Here is a 17,852-nt window from a genome sequence, read left to right as displayed (position 1 = left end):
GTATGCAGGTATGGAGGGCATTAGTGATACCCAAGGAGAATGAACCCTTTGCATGCCCAAGTGCGCAACAAAGAACCCACTGATTCATCACTGACCCAACACTCGCCTCGTGAAGACACCTCTTAGAAATCGTTAACTGATCTACTGTATATTTCTCCTGACGTCCACTCTGCCTGAACCCAAATCCACGCCAAACCATGTTTGGGTCGCCCCATGTTTGAACCTGAATCCACAGTGCACCATGTTAGGCTTCTTCTACCTGCCTGAGCCCCCTGATCCAGGGACCCCCCTCTCCCGAACCCCTATGCACAATAACCCATTCACCCCTCTACTGAAGGCCCCAAGGCCTACGCAGGTCTATAATGGCCCACGCTCTCCTGTCCTGAAGACCCCTACAGCAAGCTGTATGGACCCCTGTATATAATGATCCTTTCATTCAATCCCAATGACCCTTCTAGCAGCTAATACCCTCCTCTGGGGGCCCCTCAGCACACTTTGATGAGTTCACTCCTGTGGCCCCATGTCTGTACCCCAATCCACAACTGAGGGACCCTCAGCCTGTATGATCCTCACTCCACAAGGATCCACACAGCCCCTCTGTCTGCAAGCACCCCTCTGCTGAGGGTCCATCTGCCTGCCTGCACCCCAATAATCCCTGCACCCCAGTCAGGGGCCGAGCTGAGTGCACCCCAAAGCACGGGCTCACCTCTGATACAATGTATCAATCTGTCAGCATCCTCTGGGAGGGGGGCTGCTGCCCATGCTGGCTGCCTCCTCCCGGCAGCTGCGGAGGGGTCCTCTGCCGTCACTGAGTGGGGGCCAGGAGGCTGAATATGGGGCCCGGGGGCCCCTCATAGCAGATCCATGCGCTGTGTCTCAACGCCAGAGGGCTCAGTCCCTGCATCCCACCACACACACAGCCCATATCCACCGCAACAAAGCATGGGGGGAGCTGGGCTGGACCATGCCTCCTCCTCCTCCTCCTGCCTCCATCACACAGGGCTGGGGGAGGATGCTCTGAGTCATCATCCAGAGACCAAGGGCCCCTCACACTCACCACCAGGGGCCACTGACCCCCACCGGCAGGGGCACCTGCCCCCTCTGTAAAAAGGGGGGGGGGTCCAGGAACGCACCCCAAAATTAACCTTATACTCGAAATATCCCACATTCTGCCCACACTGATTGCAATCAGAATACGACTAAAAAGCAAAATAACATACTGATTTTAAGCACAAAAAAAGGTGTTTTTTGGTAAATACAGCAGGCTGGCGATGAGTCATATTTATCAATGCAAAACTGGAGCAAGCAAAGGGAAATCAAATACATTTGGAGCAATCTGCTGAAATTTCCATGGTGGTGGTGGTTTCCATGGTGACTGCTCTAAATATAGCACTTTGCCCCAGAATTGTTCCAGTTTTTGCCTAGATAAGTTTTACTGAATAGCAGGCTTGTGAATATTATTATTATTAGGTTTATAATTGTTGATGTTTTTCTAATAATAATAACAATTATTGTTATTGTTGTTACAATAATTGTTATTTTTTTGCTTTTTCATTTTATGACATTATTGTTTGCATTTGGAATACCGGAAAGTGTATTTTAATATCTATTTTTTTATTTTGTCTGTTATGTAGTAAAATATTTCCTACTTGTATACAAGAAAAATTAGTAATAGAGAAATAAATAATTGTATTTTTTTTTTTTTTTACAATTTATGTATGATGTCAAGGATAAGAACAGGAAGACATCATCAAGAATGTATAACGCCAAATAAAAGCAGGAACAATTCTCCTGGGAGCCGAATAAAAATGTTAATGTAAATATATACCGTATATCTTGAGCTTAGAAACTGAAGGTTTTTAGCCAGAAAAAAATATTTCTGGACTTAAATTCCGCTTTGATTAAATTTTGCAATTTTTCGCTATTTTTTAAAAAAAAAATAATAAAAAAACAGAACTTTTAATAAAATAAAGATGCATTTTTTGGTCTAACAGAATCTATATGGGTTTTGATAACCCCCATATCATGCAATGAACCGGAAAAGTATTAGCACTATAAAAAATAAAAGATTATTAATATTATTTATTTATTATTTAACATATTTATTGATTTATATAGCACCATCATATTCAGCAGTGCTGTACAATAGGTAAAATGGGATTTTCTCAGCTATTCAGTGTGATGAACTAAAAAATAAATAAAAAAATGCATAGAAAAAACACAAATATTATCCACTAATTAATACTGCAATATTAGATTAGGTTAATCCAGCAAAATGAATTAAAATAAAAATAATATCACATGTAAGTACATCTTTACGTATTATTATTTATTGTTTTATATAGCGCCATCATATTCCTCAGCGCGGTACTTATCGAATCGATGTTTCTCTGTTTGATGAAAAGATTTGGTTGGAATTGATTCACGATGTAGCACTGCCACTCCATGGCGGCATCTGAATATAACAGGTATATTTATGGACGTATATGTATATCGATGGATATATACATATATATACATATATTGGTTTAGTGATGACATATGTACTTCGTCATTTACAGTTTACTATAATTAATTTAATTTAATAACCCAAAAATATAAATTGACCAAACCGGGACACCTGTGTTGGGGGATGGGGTGGCTAGTGGGGTGGCCAGGATTGTGGCCTTCCAACCACCATAGCTAAAGCATACCTCCCAACTTCTACCCCTGGCAAATCGGGACCTCCTGGGAGGTAGGGTGTAACTCAAACTGGCAGCGCTACCGCGCATGTGCACAATTCCAGGCACGCAATCTCACTGTCCTGCCGAGATTTACCTCTGTCTCAAAAAGCGGGACAGAGGTAGAGCTCAGGGGGACAGTGTCAAAATTGGGACAGTCCCGTATGAATTGGGACAGTTGGGTGGCATAGTGGCCAGATAAAGTGGAAAAGCAGACAGCCTGGCACAGCGGGACTATCTCACTGACTCCGGGACACTTTTTGACAAAAAAAATGGGAACTTCCGGCTATTAAAACAGGAAAATGGGAGGACACAAGACTTGTATCCATCTGACAACTCAAACATCGCTTATGTCTGCGCATCCCATTAACCACTGTTAACATATATACAATTAAGTCAAACTAGAGACATTGAATAAATATTCAGGGCAGTTGGCAGCTATGCATGTGAGTGGGGCAATATTAACATTCCTTCTTCAAGACCCAAATCCTTTTTTTTTTTTTCTCTTTCCTACATTAATGTTACTATTTTATAGAAGCTCATAAATAAAAATAAATTATCAAAATAAATGTAAGATAAATTAATCATATTTTATTCTAATCATTAAAATGTAAAATGATAATAATAAGAATAGTCTCCCTTTTGAGCCATAGGTCATATCCTGGTGTTTGTGACTGCTGGGAGTTGTAGTTTTCTTTCGCTGTTGAGGCTTAGAGCTCGGTCGCCATATTGCAGCAGGAAACTACAAGACCCAGAAGCCCTTGCGAGGATCGGTGCGTGAGGATTTTTTGGTGAGTGTCGCATGTGCCCTGTGTACATAAATGGGTTCCGGCACGGATGGCATGTTGTGTCAGGGGCACTGGGGCGGGCAGTGAGGGCTTGGCGTGTTGTAACGGATGGTACATAGGGTGTGATATTCTCGCCACGGGGAATGAGGGGCGGAGCCTGGAAGCTCTGAGGTGTTTCTGCCAGGTGTATGGTGGGGTGAATGGGTCAAAATTAGTTGGGGTCTCCCTTAAGGGGGCCACATAAAATGATGCAGCCTTCTTTAGTGGAAATCCTCATTACGTGAGGCTGTTCCTTTTACATTAAACCTTATTAAATGAGGCTGTTCCTTTTAGAGACCTCAAGTTAGTTGAAGCCTCCATTTTTTAATGAGACCCCCACCTCCTGTCAAGAGACTGGCAGACCAAGGAGGCCTCCTTTTTCCCAGCTGCTGACCCTGTCCTGTTTGTGTGCCTTCTGAGGAGACCTTCTTGAAAGCTGGAGTAGCTTCCCTCTTCCCACCAAGCGATGTTACGCTTTCCGCAGCGGCCTCCTTCCATGAAATGAGGCAGCGGAGACCCTCTCTTACCCACAGGATCATTAACAGGGGAGATCGTATTTCCAGAGCGAGTACGGCTACTCTTTCTGAGGAGACCTCCTTGTCTGAAAGACCAGAGTGGTCTCTCGGATAGACCCCCTCTTCTCACCAATTGAAGCTGCCCATTCGAACCCCCACCTGAGGCTTCTTCTATCGCTGAGGGGGCCCCGTAAAGAAATCTACATTCCATAAATCTGTTCCTAGTCTCAAAGTCTCATGTATTTTCTTGGGATCGCTTAATTGCCGCGTGACACCAAAACAGGTTCTGATAGGCTGTTGCCATAAGAAATTGAAATTAGGGACACTTGGGTGGTATGTAAGATCTGGAACCAGCGGTCTGAGTCTACTGGTTCAACAAACTGAAATTCCTCCAGTTTCCACGTTTATTTTATTAAATTAACTGTATTTCAATTTATATCTATATATTCCATGAGGCCCGAGGTACTTGTGCTTCTCAGTAGTCGGGTGCTCCAGTGGTAAGGCCACAGTGGTCCCCGAATTTTTGGGGCCACTCCTCTCAGTTGTCCGGTGAATGGTGCTCCAATGTTTAGGCCACAGTGGCAATGGAGGCCAACTCTTGGGGGTCCAATGGGGCCCCCTCTCCTTCCCTCCCAAGGCATAGGGAGTGCTGGATCTTCTAGGGTCCTCACCGAAGTGGTGATTTTCAATATTCTACTAACTTGACTCAAAGCAGAAGACATTTTGTCTGATCTTACGGTATTTCGAGTAATTGAAACACTTATGCTCCGCTCTCTAACATTCTGAAGCTTAAATAAACATTCCACTTTCGAGAAATTGCACATTTTTTTTCCAGAGCAATTTACATTTTTATTTTTCCAGAAGAACTATGCAGGGTGATTCCCAGAAAAAATCCAGAGCTACTGGGGTTATTAAGATTGCCGACAATACCCTGTACGTCTGTACCTGCTGTGCCCGAAGGATAATGGTTTATTAGCATGTTTGCTCTTGTGAATGCTCAATAACTTTGAGACACAGATTCTTCCCAAAAGAGTTGAATAAGCAGATTTTATTGCTCGTGCACACGAGGGAGTGTCATCAGCCAGACTACTCTCTCTCAATGAAAACAACACATGTCTTATATACCTTTACAAACAAGAGAGCTACGTGCTAAGATCTGTCTACGTAGCAAGTGTCCTGAAATATACATACAGAAAGATACAGAAAACCATTCATCCTATTATGGTCAGTTTATGTCAAAGACCATGTTTGCAGCTGAGATGATCAATCACTTCTGACCCCCCTCATTGTGGTCCTTGAATAGACTTGGTCAGTTTCTTTTAACTTACTTGGAGCAAGAAATAGCCAACCACCTGTCCACTCTTAACCTTTCATTGCACATAGAGTCACACAGAAAAGGACACTCAGGGTTAACATAAAAATATCTGCTGAGAAGCTGAAGGCACATATTCAATATTCACAGTCCTCCCTTTTTATTCTTAACAGATCCTGTTAAGTAATCAATAATTTGTTGTTTTTTTTTTTACGAGATGGAGCTTGTTGCATAGCGAACCATGCGTCCATTAATTCCTTTTCATGTGGATCATACAATGTGTTATCCAGAGTTTCCGGGTCTTTAAAATCGGGGGATTCTTCACCTTCCAACAAAGGCATTGCGTGGCTAGTGCCAGTACACTTTACACTCAGCGACTTAATTAGTAGAAAGAAAACATACACACACATACAATAACAAACAAAGCCACAATCATACCAATCACCAGTTTTGCTCCAAGTGAACCGAACCATCTTTCAAGGCCAAATGGATCCCATTCCTCATCGCTTTATAAAACTAAACCCATTACCTAGTTCCCGTGAAACCCCCGACCTGGCACAGGGACACCCAACACAGGGAGCGTCCGCAGCATGTGGAACAAACCCACACACCCAACATGACTGATCCATACCCGAAGCTCCACAAAACATTCTGCCTATGTCAAAATACAAACCATCCCTCTCCCATGGTACTCTAATATCCTCCCTTTTGTATCTGACAATAGAGTTGACCACTTCTTATTAGACTGATAAAGGGAATTCTACCAACATGCACAATCCCATAAAAATCTAACAAGACATGCAAAAAAAAAAACATTTAGATCTTTCTTTCGGCTTTTCCAATATTTTGCTGCATGGTTTCACGAGTGGCCTCTTGGCCTTTCTCGGCTTTCCCACGTAGGTTAGTCAGCTAGGATTATTGTGCCTGTTGGAGGACTAACTTGTTGATTTCCTTGGAGTTGGGAAAAGCTTTATATGGCTGCAATGAATACAAGAAGCAATCTCAGCTACCTTTGCAGCTCTATTAGATACAAGCAGACATGATATGGGCATTTCCAGCAAAGTTGAAGAACTTTCTTTCTTTTAAAAACTCTTGACCAATACGTATTCTCCTGGTTGGATTTGGTGAATTGGTTTGTCGTCCTGTGTCCGTGCGCACTGCTTGCACCTGTGATTTGAGAGACTTAAAGGACTTCATTAGAGTCTTACAATACACGCTAATTGTGTCATCTATCAGCATGATCATGCACTAATACTTTTAGTGAATTAGCTGCTAGCATAGGACGTCCCATTATGAGCTCGTGAGGTGTAGCTTTTATGGCTGCATGAACTGAGTTTCGCATAGACATTAATGCTAAGGGTAAAGCTGCTGGCCAGAGCATATGAGTTTCTGCGCATATTTTGCTAATCTTTTTTTTTTAAGACTCCATTAGCTCTTTCTACTTTTCTTGCACTCTGAGGGTGATATGGACAATGCAGATGGTACACAATACCTAAAACTCTAGCAAGCTCCTGTACTATATCAGCAGTAAAGTGCGTTCCTTGATCTGAAAAGATGTGCAGAGGTATACCATATCTAGGAATAAATTCCTGTAGTAGTTTCTTTGCTACTGTTCTTGCCTCTGCACGTTGGCATGGGTAGGCTTCTATCCAGCGGGAATATGTACACACAATAACAAGGACGTATTTATAATGCAAAGATCTTGGCATTTCAATAAAGTCAATTTGCAAACTTCTAAAGGGTCCCATGGGACACGGAGTCTTCCCATGCCCTTATAGTTGTACTCGTTTACCCACATTGTGCTGTTGACAAATAACACATTGTTCACAATATTCTTTAACAAGGGGCCGTATACCTGGGGCCCATCAATCAGCTAGTATAGCTTTTATCATTGCTTCACTAGACACATGACTCAGGCTATGCACTAGTCTGATAATATAGGGAGCCAAATCAGGAGGTAAAAACCATTTTCTTCCACTCCTCCCTTTTGTTCCCAATATTGCTGAGTTTTCTCATCAATTTGGGAATAAAATTTCTTTAAATCAAATGGGAATTGTTAGTGAGGTGGGGTCTGCATTAGCAGCTCCTTGAAAAAGTTATGTGAAGGGCAAGCCTGCCGCTTCTTTAGCAGATTTATCAGCTAACTCATTGCCTTTCGATTCTGCATCAGTGCCCTTGGTATGAGCTGCAATTTTAATTACAGCTATTGCACTAGGCATCATGAGAGCATCTAACAATGCTTTTACATGTGTATGGTTAAGAATAGGGGAACCTGATGAAGTAAGGTAACCTCGCAATCGCCAGATGGCACCAAAATCATGCACAACTCCAAAGGCATATCTAGAATCGGTATATATGTTCACTTTCTTTCCTGTAGCTAATATACATGCTCTAGTGAGGGCCACCAACTCGAATTAGCAGGTAAAGGTCCTGACTCAATCACCTGAAAACAGTCAACAACTGCATAGCCAGTCCTTCTTTGTCCTTTTGGGTCAATGAAGGATGAGCCATCTACAAACAAATTTAGATCAGCATCTGTAAAAGGTGTTTCATATAGCTGATCTCTAGGTTTCTGTTGTATGTCTGTGATTTCTAAACAGTCGTGATCTTGAACTACCAAATCTGTAGGCAGTAAAGTAGCAGGGTTCAAGATAGAACACCTATGTATTGTTACATTTGCAGTACCCTGCAAAATCACTTCATATTTAGTCAGTCTACTGTTAGTCAATTGGGTGGACCTTCGCAATAGTAGTGCTGATACAGCATGAGGTACCATGACATGAAGGTCATGTCCCTGTACTATACTCTGACATTGATCCACTAAAACAGCAGCAGCCGCTACTGCTTTAAGACACGGGGTGAAACCTTGAGCTACTGCATCCAAAGGTGTACTGTAGTAAGCAATAGGTCTTTGTTGACCCCCATGTACTTGTGTCAATACGCCTGTGGCTTGTCCTTCGGACTCATGACAAAATAGAGTAAAAGTTAGATTGTAATTTGGAAGACCCAGGGCAGGGGCCTCACAAAGAGCCTTTTTCAAAGAAATAAAGGACTCTTCAGTTTCTGCATCCCAAGGGACTGGTTCAGAAACGTCCTTCCTGGTTAGTTGAACCAGTGGACTAGAAAGGGCAGAAAAATTAGGTATCCATTGTCTACAGTATCCTGCCATTCCCAGAAAAGCACGTACTTGTTTCTTTGTACGGGGCACTGGACAATTGATAATAGGGGTCAATCTATCAGGGAAGATAGACCTATAACCATGGGAAATAAGCTGTCCTAAGTATTTAACTTCAGGGAGACACCACTGCAATTTCTGTTTGTTCACTTTATGTCCTTTCCTAGCCAGCTCCTGCAACAGATGAAAGGAATCTGCAACACACACTTCTTCAGTAGGGGATGTGACAAGTAAATCATCCACATACTGAATAAGTGTGGAGCCACCAGGGAGAACGAGGTCACTAAGATTTCGTCTCAATGCCTGTGAAAATAGGGCCGGGCTTTCAGTGTAGCCTTGGGGTATACGTGTCCACGTATATTGTTGCCCTTGATATGTAAATGCAAATAGATACTGACTGTCTTTATGCAAAGGTATGCTAAAGAAAGCAGAACTTAGATCAATTACAGTGAAATATTTAGCCTCTGAAGGGATAGAGGACAGGATAGTAGTAGGGTTAGGAACAACAGGGAAAATGGGCTGAACAACTGCATTTACAGCTCTCAGATCCTGTACAAACCTATATTTAGGGGGATCAGAACCTGGCTTTACAACAGGCAAAATCGGAGTATTACAAGGACTAGTGGTAGGAACAATTATTCCTTGATGCAACAATTCTTGTACCACAGGGACAATGCCCTCCAAAGCAGTTCTGCTGAGAGGATATTGATTAACTCTGGGTAAACTGACACCTGGTTTTAATTTTATTTTAACCGGGGGTTCTTCCCAAATCAACCCTGCAGAATCACCTGGGACTGCCCATATCCATTCAGGTAGCCCTTTCCATATATCATTTGTAACCTGCTCTGTCAGTGGATATGCAATATCAAAATCAATCGTAGACATTGATTTTCTATCTTTGATCACTTCTTCTAATCTACCCAAATACAATTCCTCATACTCAGGAAGTTCTAAAACAATATGGCCATTAGGAGTGCAAGAAATGGTACAACCCATATCACACAACAAGTCCTTTCCTAGCAAATTTATGGGACAAGTGGGGCTTACGAGAAATTTTACTTGTAAATTTATTCCTGCCAATTGAAAGTTTAGAGGCTGAGAAACGGGGTGAGGAATTGTTTTGTCACCAACACCTTTTACAAGAACTGGCAGATCTGAGCTTAAGGGAAATTTCCCTATCCAGTCTTTAGACAGACAGGAGCGGTGAGCTCCGGTGTCTACCAAAAATTTCAGTATTTTACCTTGTACCTTTGCTTTAATAAATGGGCCTTCATCTTCAGCCGTTATAGTGGGGAATGAGTCAGAAACAGCAGGAGCATGGGTGTCAGTGTTAACTAGTCAATCTCGTACATTACTGTCCTGTCTGTATAGTGGGGGTACCCACTTTGCTCTCTGTTGACCGGTTGCACTAGAGAACTGCCGTCTGTCAAAGCTATAACCTTCACCATTATTCACATTCTTTTTTTTTGGGAATTTGCAATTCCTAGCCATATGACCAAGTTTGCCACAATTATAACATGTCACGTTTCCTCCAGGTTGCTGCACCAACTGATCAGTACTTCCCCCTCCAGCCACAGGCTGTGAAGCAGAGACCACTGCTCTCATTGCAGCTCTATACTCCTTAACTTCAGCAACTCTCTGCCTTTCTCTAGAATCCTCTTTATATTTCTCAAAATGCTTTGCAGCAGAGACCACATCTTTTAAACTCTTCTCTTCCCAACCAATCACCACTCTTTTTACTCCCTTCTTTACCTCTGGTAACAATCCTTTCACAAATGCAGCAACTATCATAGGTTCTGCGTTTCTCTCTGGGTCATTCACACCACTATATGCTTTCACCAATTTTTTAATTCTATCCGCAAACTCTTCAACACTTTCATTTTTACCCTGTGAAGCAGTGTTAATCTTAGTCCAGTCAGTGTTCTGAGGAAATCCTTCAACAAAAGCTTTAATAATATTATCATTCAATGTCTTGCGTGCGGCAGCATTGCGCTCTACCAATTCAACATCTGTATCCCAATTAAAGTCATGTACTACTTTAGGAAATGCTGCTTTAAAACAAGTAAACTCTGCACTGGTTAAAATAATCTGCCACAATTGATCATAATCTCGTTTAACAGGGTCATAAGCAGTCATCAGTCCTTTCAAAACATCACAAAATTTTGTAATATCATCTCCAGGACGGGGAAATTGTTGTTTTAGAACTAACAGTTCTCCCGGTGCCCAAGGGTGATGAATGGTAAAGGGAACACCAGCATTATCCATTTGTCCTATTTCTCTCATAGGATACATGCTTTCTGTGCTCGAAGCAATCTGTTTTACTTTAACAGTTTTATCTGTATTTCTTAAATCATATGGATGTTTAACATCAGTAGAAGGAGGAGGGGAAATTGGGTGCAGAGGAGGAGGGGAAGCAGTAGATTGGGATAAGGGTGATAGAGATGAAAAGGGTGTTGGGACAGAATGGGGAGGGGTGAGAACAGGTTCAGGAATGAGGACAGGAGCATCAGCTCCAGGGGCAACATGATTATAAGGGGGAGGATTAAATATCAAATCATCAATAGTCATATCATTGTTAGTAAGCAATGGAGGATATAACTTATCAACAAGTACAACATTCTGAGATTCTTTCTGCAGTTTTTTATCAGTTTCCTTCTTCCTAACAGGATAAAGGGAACTGGCGGCCGCCTGAGGGTGTTGGGAGTTTTCAAGTGGAGCAGACTCATTATGCTTTCTCCAGATTTTGAAACCTTCCCTAAACCACATACAAAACACTCTCCATTCATTTTTGGAGACATGTGACATGTCTTTCTTTAAAGTCATACGGAGTCCTTTTAAGGATTCCATATTTAAAGATCCCTGTGAGGGTCAACAATAAAAATTATCCTCATCTGATTCTGAGGCTAATTTCCATTTATACATATATTTTCCCATCTCTTTGCCATGCTTCTTAATCATGGTTTCTAGAGGGGACCCCGGGGTAACTCTCGAGAAAAGATTTCCCATCTTATTCTCCTCTACACAAATCTACAATAGCGGGTTAGGCTATGCACTTCTACAATAGCGGGTTAGGCTATGCACTTCTACAATAGCGGGTTAGGCTATGTACTCTACAATAGCGGGTTAGGCTATGCACTTCTACAATAGCGGGTTAGGCTATGTACTCTACAATAGCGGGTTAGGCTATGTACTCTACAATAGCGGGTTAGGCTATGTACTTCTACAATAGCGGGTTAGGCTATGTACTCAACTTAGTTGCAACTTCTGACAATACCATACAATACAATAACTTACTTCTTATAAACATACAAAATAGAATAACATGCATGCATCTTACTTACTCAACTCTTATGGATCCCGTCATTCAGATAGGTACCCAGTGGCCGACCCCCGTATCCTCTACCCAATACTTTACACTAAAGGCTTTCTTTTAAAAGAGGTGCCTCTTACCTTTTTTCAGATGAGCTCAATGTTGGGTAAAGGATCGTGAGTCTGCACCGTCTGGATCCTGAGTCCGAAATGTGGGATCCCGGACGAGCCCCCAACTGTGAATGCTCAATAACTTTGAGACACAGATTCTTCCCAAAAGAGTTGAATAAGCAGATTTTATTGCTCGTGCACACGAGGGAGTGTCATCAGCCAGACTACTCTCTCTCAATGAAAACAACACATGTCTTATATACCTTTACAAACAAGAGAGCTACGTGCTAAGATCTGTCTACGTAGCAAGTGTCCTGAAATATACATACAGAAAGATACAGAAAACCATTCATCCTATTATGGTCAGTTTATGTCAAAGACCATGTTTGCAGCTGAGATGATCAATCACTTCTGACCCCCCTCATTGTGGTCCTTGAATAGACTTGGTCAGTTTCTTTTAACTTACTTGGAGCAAGAAATAGCCAACCACCTGTCCACTCTTAACCTTTCATTGCACATAGAGTCACACAGAAAAGGACACTCAGGGTTAACATAAAAATATCTGCTGAGAAGCTGAAGGCACATATTCAATATTCACACTCTATATAAATAAATACATACAGAAAGTAAATATATATGTAAATAAAGAAAACAATCCCCTGAAAAAACAACCTTGTCTTATAATCGAGGTCGTCTTTTATTTGGACCTCAGATCGCTCATCCAAACTCTTGCTCACTCCGTCAACGTCTCCCAACCTTCTCCACCGACCGATTCCGCAGACGAAAAAAAGAAGTCAGAAGAACAAGATGAGGCAAGAGAAGAAGCAGAGCTGCCGAAAAGTAGACTGGGGCATGGAAGTGGTCGGCAAAGAAGGTTGGGAGACGTTGACGGAGGATGAGTACGTTTGAGAGCAACGAAAGCAGAAACAATGGTTGTGATTTTAACCCCCCCAGGTCATCTTATATTCAAGTCTTCTCTTTTTTCTTGCATTAAGATCCAAAGTTTTGGGAGGGGGTCATCTTATAATCAAACAGATATGGTATGTCAGGAGCTACATAACATTACAAAATCAAACGACATACTTGGTTCTAGGAGCAAAATAACCGTACGTCGAGAGCTTTAATAGCCTATCCTCGCCTATTCAATGAGTACCTTCAACCAATGAAACGTTTCGCCAGCTTCTTTAAAGCCTATTCTGCGTATGCTGTAGTAGTTTATTTGTGGAGGAGCTGAGCTGTTGAACTTTGATTTTCTTTAATTCTAGATGTTTTAGGTTTTCCGGTGCTCCCGTAACCTTTGCGTTGATGATCTCCCCATGGCGGTGACGGAGAACGTGTCAAGCTGTTCGCTGAGTGCAATGTGGGAATGGTCACACTGGTCCCATTCTGGAACCCCTCCGGCCGTGTCCCTGTTGGATGGAGCCGCCGACCTCCTGGTTCTAGAGAGGAATTTTTCCGGTGCCCTCGAACTGTGTGAGAGGGGCTTACAAATCATAACAGCCGAGGCTGGAGACACAAGGTATGCAGTCTCTAATGACCAAAAAACCCTACTGAGGACTGTGGGAACTATAGTCCAACGGTAGCATTAGAGCTATTGGTTAGCTACTGAAGCCATAAGGCATTTCTAAGCTATTCCGTCCAATAAGGATATGATCCTTTTAAGAGACCCATCACTTTTTTATGATACCTTCAATTTCATTGGTTAATAGCATTTTGTTTATAATAGTGACTGTTAGTGCCTTAATTTTGAGGGATGCAACACACAGCTCTTGGTTGTTGAACTACATCTCCCATGATCCTCTGCGGACACTCCAGGGAAGGGGTTATAAAGAAGAGGCATGCAGTAAACCTTGCTAACATGAGTTTAGACTCATCTAGTTAGCTTGGTTTTCCTTCAAGAAACAGCATTTTTCACTGATTACATAATGTTTATAAAGGAGAACTCCATGCCTATGTTCATGTTAAACAAGTATTGGCGTTGACTTTGTAGGTATTATTTAGTTATTGAAGCTAGAAAATGATACTTCTGACTTATTTAACTCCGCCCCCGGCTGCCTCGCCTGAAAACAGGAAGCATTCATCAGTACACTTCTTGCACATGCTCAGTAGAACTCCCATTCTACTCAATGGCAGCTACGCGAGTCCAGTTATCGTAATACAAATATCTGAAAAAATTTAAATTTCTTGCATTAACAAAAAATTAGCACGTTATATAGGCAGTTTTTTTATGACCTACTGATTAATGCCAAGGTTTTTGTAGACAACGGTCCATTATCAAGCCATTTTTTTTTGTTTTGTTCTTTTCGTAGAGAAAAAGAACCCAGAAAATGTCCCAATCGCAGCAAGTTTTATTAAACGGACTGAAGTTCATAAAAGATATAAATTCACTGTAAATAAAATCTGAACAAAATACACAGTGAACTTTGTAGATAAAATGTCAACACGGCGTATCCTGTTTGCCCGGATTTTAGTTATTCTGCCAGGCAGGATTATTCTAGTTTCCATGCCAACGCTAAAGGATCTTATCGAAAGACACGTTATCGTCTTTGATAATGTGGCTCCTTAGTATCACCGGGCTTTGTTTTATGTCGATAAATTCATTAAAGAGCGTAACTCGAGAAGTCCGTGCTGTATTTCGCATTATTATTTATTTTCTACATCTTAAATACAACGCAGTAGATGTGGGCACCAAACATGATTATTTCAGCATGAAAAAAATGTAGTTTTTGTATTTAAACTCTTACAAAGGACCAATTTTATTTTCTCGTAGATGCGAGCAGGTAAAAGCCTCTCTCTGCGTTGTCGGGATCCAGGCTCTTGCGGAGCTGGAGCGATGGAGGGAAGTTCTGCCCTGGGTTGTCCAATATTATAGAAGCCCTCAGGAGATACCTCACAGTGTGATGGAAATGTGGTAAGAATGGCATATTTCAGGCAGAATAAATGCGTTTTTTTATAAATTGGTCCATTGATCAGCTATCATCGGTTTGTTGCCTCTACGGTTGGCCCTTAAGTGTGTAAGAGGCACAACTGCGTGCCCCCCCCCCCACACACACGTGAAAGGGCCGGATTTTTCATGTGCTAAAAAATATATAATTAAATTATTATTTAATCATATTAATAATAACAAGACATTATCATTTTTTTCCTTTATCTGCTTTGAAATGAAATCTTTATGTAGGTATGTAAAGTTGTGGGTTTACTTGGTGCATTGAAGTGTGAGTGTGGAGTGTGAGTGGACATCTCTGCTGCTAGCAAGTTAAAATTTAGCATTAAAAATATAAAAAAAATATTTTTGGATGTGTGCCGGATTCAGCTATACCGCCTGTTTCTGGTCAAATGATCTAACCCGGGAGATACGGTTCCTCGTTAGACTCTATTTCTTTTCTTTTTTTGTCCCAGAAGAATATCTGTAAAGTTTGTTTTCTCCGCAGCCTCCTGCTGTACAGCCGGGTGAAGGAGCCGCGTGTGATGGTGGATCTGAGCAGGACCTGGCTGAGCGAGAGGGCAAACCGGCGGCAGCCGGGGTACACGCGTGTCGCCGAGCTCCACGTCTTACGGGTTCTGCTTCCGCTTGGGCTTCTCTCGGAGGCCGAGGATCTGGCTAAGGACCCCGGCGTGTTCGCTCCGCAGCAGCAGACGCTGACTCTTAACGCGATAACCGAGTACAGGAGACGGTGGGACCAAGAGGGCGACCGGGCAAAGTCCGAACTCGCGCACGATGAGCAGGCGGCATCGGAGACCGGGAGGGGCACTGGTATGGGCATGAGGGGTAGATGGGGTTATTATATTCTGTAGGTGAATTCTCTGTGGCTAATGACACGTCCGTAGAGTCGTTTTATTATTTTGTTAATGCAATAAAATTCGCCATTTTTTTATCTGCAATATAAGCAAAGCCAGCAGTTATTATAGTAAATATAGGGTGTTTCGGTAACAAGCTTTACAATAATTTTTATTCTGCAGGTAACTCCAAAGCAGCAATCCTGAGCATAGCGCGTCTGCTGTACGGCTCCCTGAGTTTGGCCGCGAGACGTATTTGCAGAGTGCCTTTCAGACGGATTATTCTAGCCTTCCTCCTGATCGCTGTCATCTTACTGCGATTGGATCCAGGTAAGAAAGATGCCGCTTGTAGCGGAATGGGGAGACCTGGGGTAATGTAGGGCCTTTTGTTATACAGACTGTCTACAATCAAAGCTATAGTATTAACAGAGACGTAGAGGAAGCTAAGAAAGGAGCCAGTGGTGGGATGAAAGCTGGCTAAAGATAGGATTTGTAAAAAATTGCTGTTGAGGAAGCAAATTCCCCAAAAGCCCAAAGCTCACCCCTGCATAAGGCTAAATAAATAAGAACGCCCCTTACAGAGCTCACGAACGCCGTTCACTTCACCGATAGGGATGCTGCTTATCAGAACATTTGCCATTTATTAGAAGAAATAAAAGGCCACGCGATTGCTGCATGGGTGTGGATAGGAAGCGAGTGCTTATCACAAGCTGTCTGATAACTCGCTTGTCAACAAACTGCAGTTCTTACAAAAACACATCGTTAATCATAAGCTCCATGGGCTATTAACCGACTTTAGTCACGTGCCGCATGCCCCGTGCCCCGTGCCCCAAACACATAGCCGGTCGTGGAGAAAAGGGTCAGAGGCTTAGTAATATAAGGAAGTTTTACTTTATTGACAGGGTGGTAGATAAGTGGAACAGCTTCTCAGCAGAAGTGGTAGAGGCCAGTACAGTGAGGGACTTTAAACATGCGTGGGATAGACATACGGCTCCTGAATCTAAGACAAGACCGACGTTTGAGTCTTTACAGCAGAAAAACTTTCTTTCTGTCTTTCAGCTTCCCCCATATCCCATGGGCCGGTGTTTCGTCTTCTTCTGCTGATCAGGGAAGGAGTCTTCAGTATTTTCCAAAGCTCATCCAGCCCTGGAACGAAGAATCATTAAAGAGCAGAAGTGAACGGAACTCGATTATTGTGATTACTGCAACTGATTAAAGTCGGACTTTTCTGCAGAATGGAGACACCTTCGCCCGATCTCTCGCCGGTGATGTCAGGGAAGTCGCCGCGCTGCTGAACTCCAACGAAGAAATATGTACAGTGTGCTAGAAAATGTAAATTTCGGGGCTGCATGTTCCTATCATCTGCCCGTGTCTGCCTGCCCAGACCCAGTGCACTACAACTACTACTACTGATGCCGCTGCTGCTCCTCTTTCACTACTCTGGGAGAACCTTTTTAAAAAAAAAAAAAAGAAATTCTGTAATGTTGGTGAAATTTATTCCTGCTCTGTTTTGATGGTTATAGCTGTGATTGATGGGTCCAACAACCTGTAGGGGATTTTTCTTATTGGTTTCCCTCTGGCCAATCAGCATCTACAAGGGGAGGGGACAAGCAGATTAGATAAGAGCTTATGCCGTTTTGAGTTTTCAGTAGCATCATGTGAGGCAGTGATAGTGACAGCTTATCAGAGGCTGAGAGTGATGGGCGTTACTCATGCACACTATTGCAACTTAATTTAAAAAAGTGCTAATAGTTTATTTTAGGGCAGAAACTGTACTGTGTGAGGAGGATTGGAGAAATATACATTTATACAGGGACTGCAGCAGACCTTCCCCCCCCACCTGATTTACTTTAGGGTAAAATCTCTAGTTTATGGTAAACAAGAAAAAATATTTGACGAATTTAGGCATTTGATTTTTTGTTTAAATATATTTCTATTATATATTATTCTATATTGATAAATATTGGGGACAAATAAAGAAATTCTCCTGGGCTTGCGCACAGTGTGACTCTTAAAATTGTTTTTAAATGTAAAACCTGATTCTGAGTATTTTCAGACCTTTGCCCATTTATTATTCTAAATTAATAAATATGGGTGACAAAACTA

General features: G+C 42.2%; 1 protein-coding gene across 1 annotated transcript; it reads left to right on the top strand.

Annotated features, from left to right (window-relative positions):
* The first annotated feature begins 13,285 nt into the window (after window positions 1-13,285).
* Window positions 13,286-16,912, top strand: LOC149273305 (peroxisome assembly protein 26-like). The gene is made up of 5 exons (XM_089506464.1): window positions 13,286-13,488; window positions 14,740-14,880; window positions 15,401-15,738; window positions 15,945-16,076; window positions 16,806-16,912. The coding sequence occupies exons 1-5, from the start codon at window positions 13,286-13,288 to the stop codon at window positions 16,910-16,912; spliced, it is 921 nt and encodes a 306-aa protein (XP_089362590.1).
* Window positions 16,913-17,852: the final 940 nt, after the last annotated feature.

The sequence above is a fragment of the Sceloporus occidentalis genome, unplaced genomic scaffold, assembly GCF_023333645.1.
Source record: "Sceloporus occidentalis isolate IW3139 unplaced genomic scaffold, rSceOcc1.0.p SCAF_386, whole genome shotgun sequence".
NCBI lineage: Eukaryota > Metazoa > Chordata > Lepidosauria > Squamata > Phrynosomatidae > Sceloporus > Sceloporus occidentalis.
This window is presented reverse-complemented; position numbering and strand designations above follow the sequence as displayed.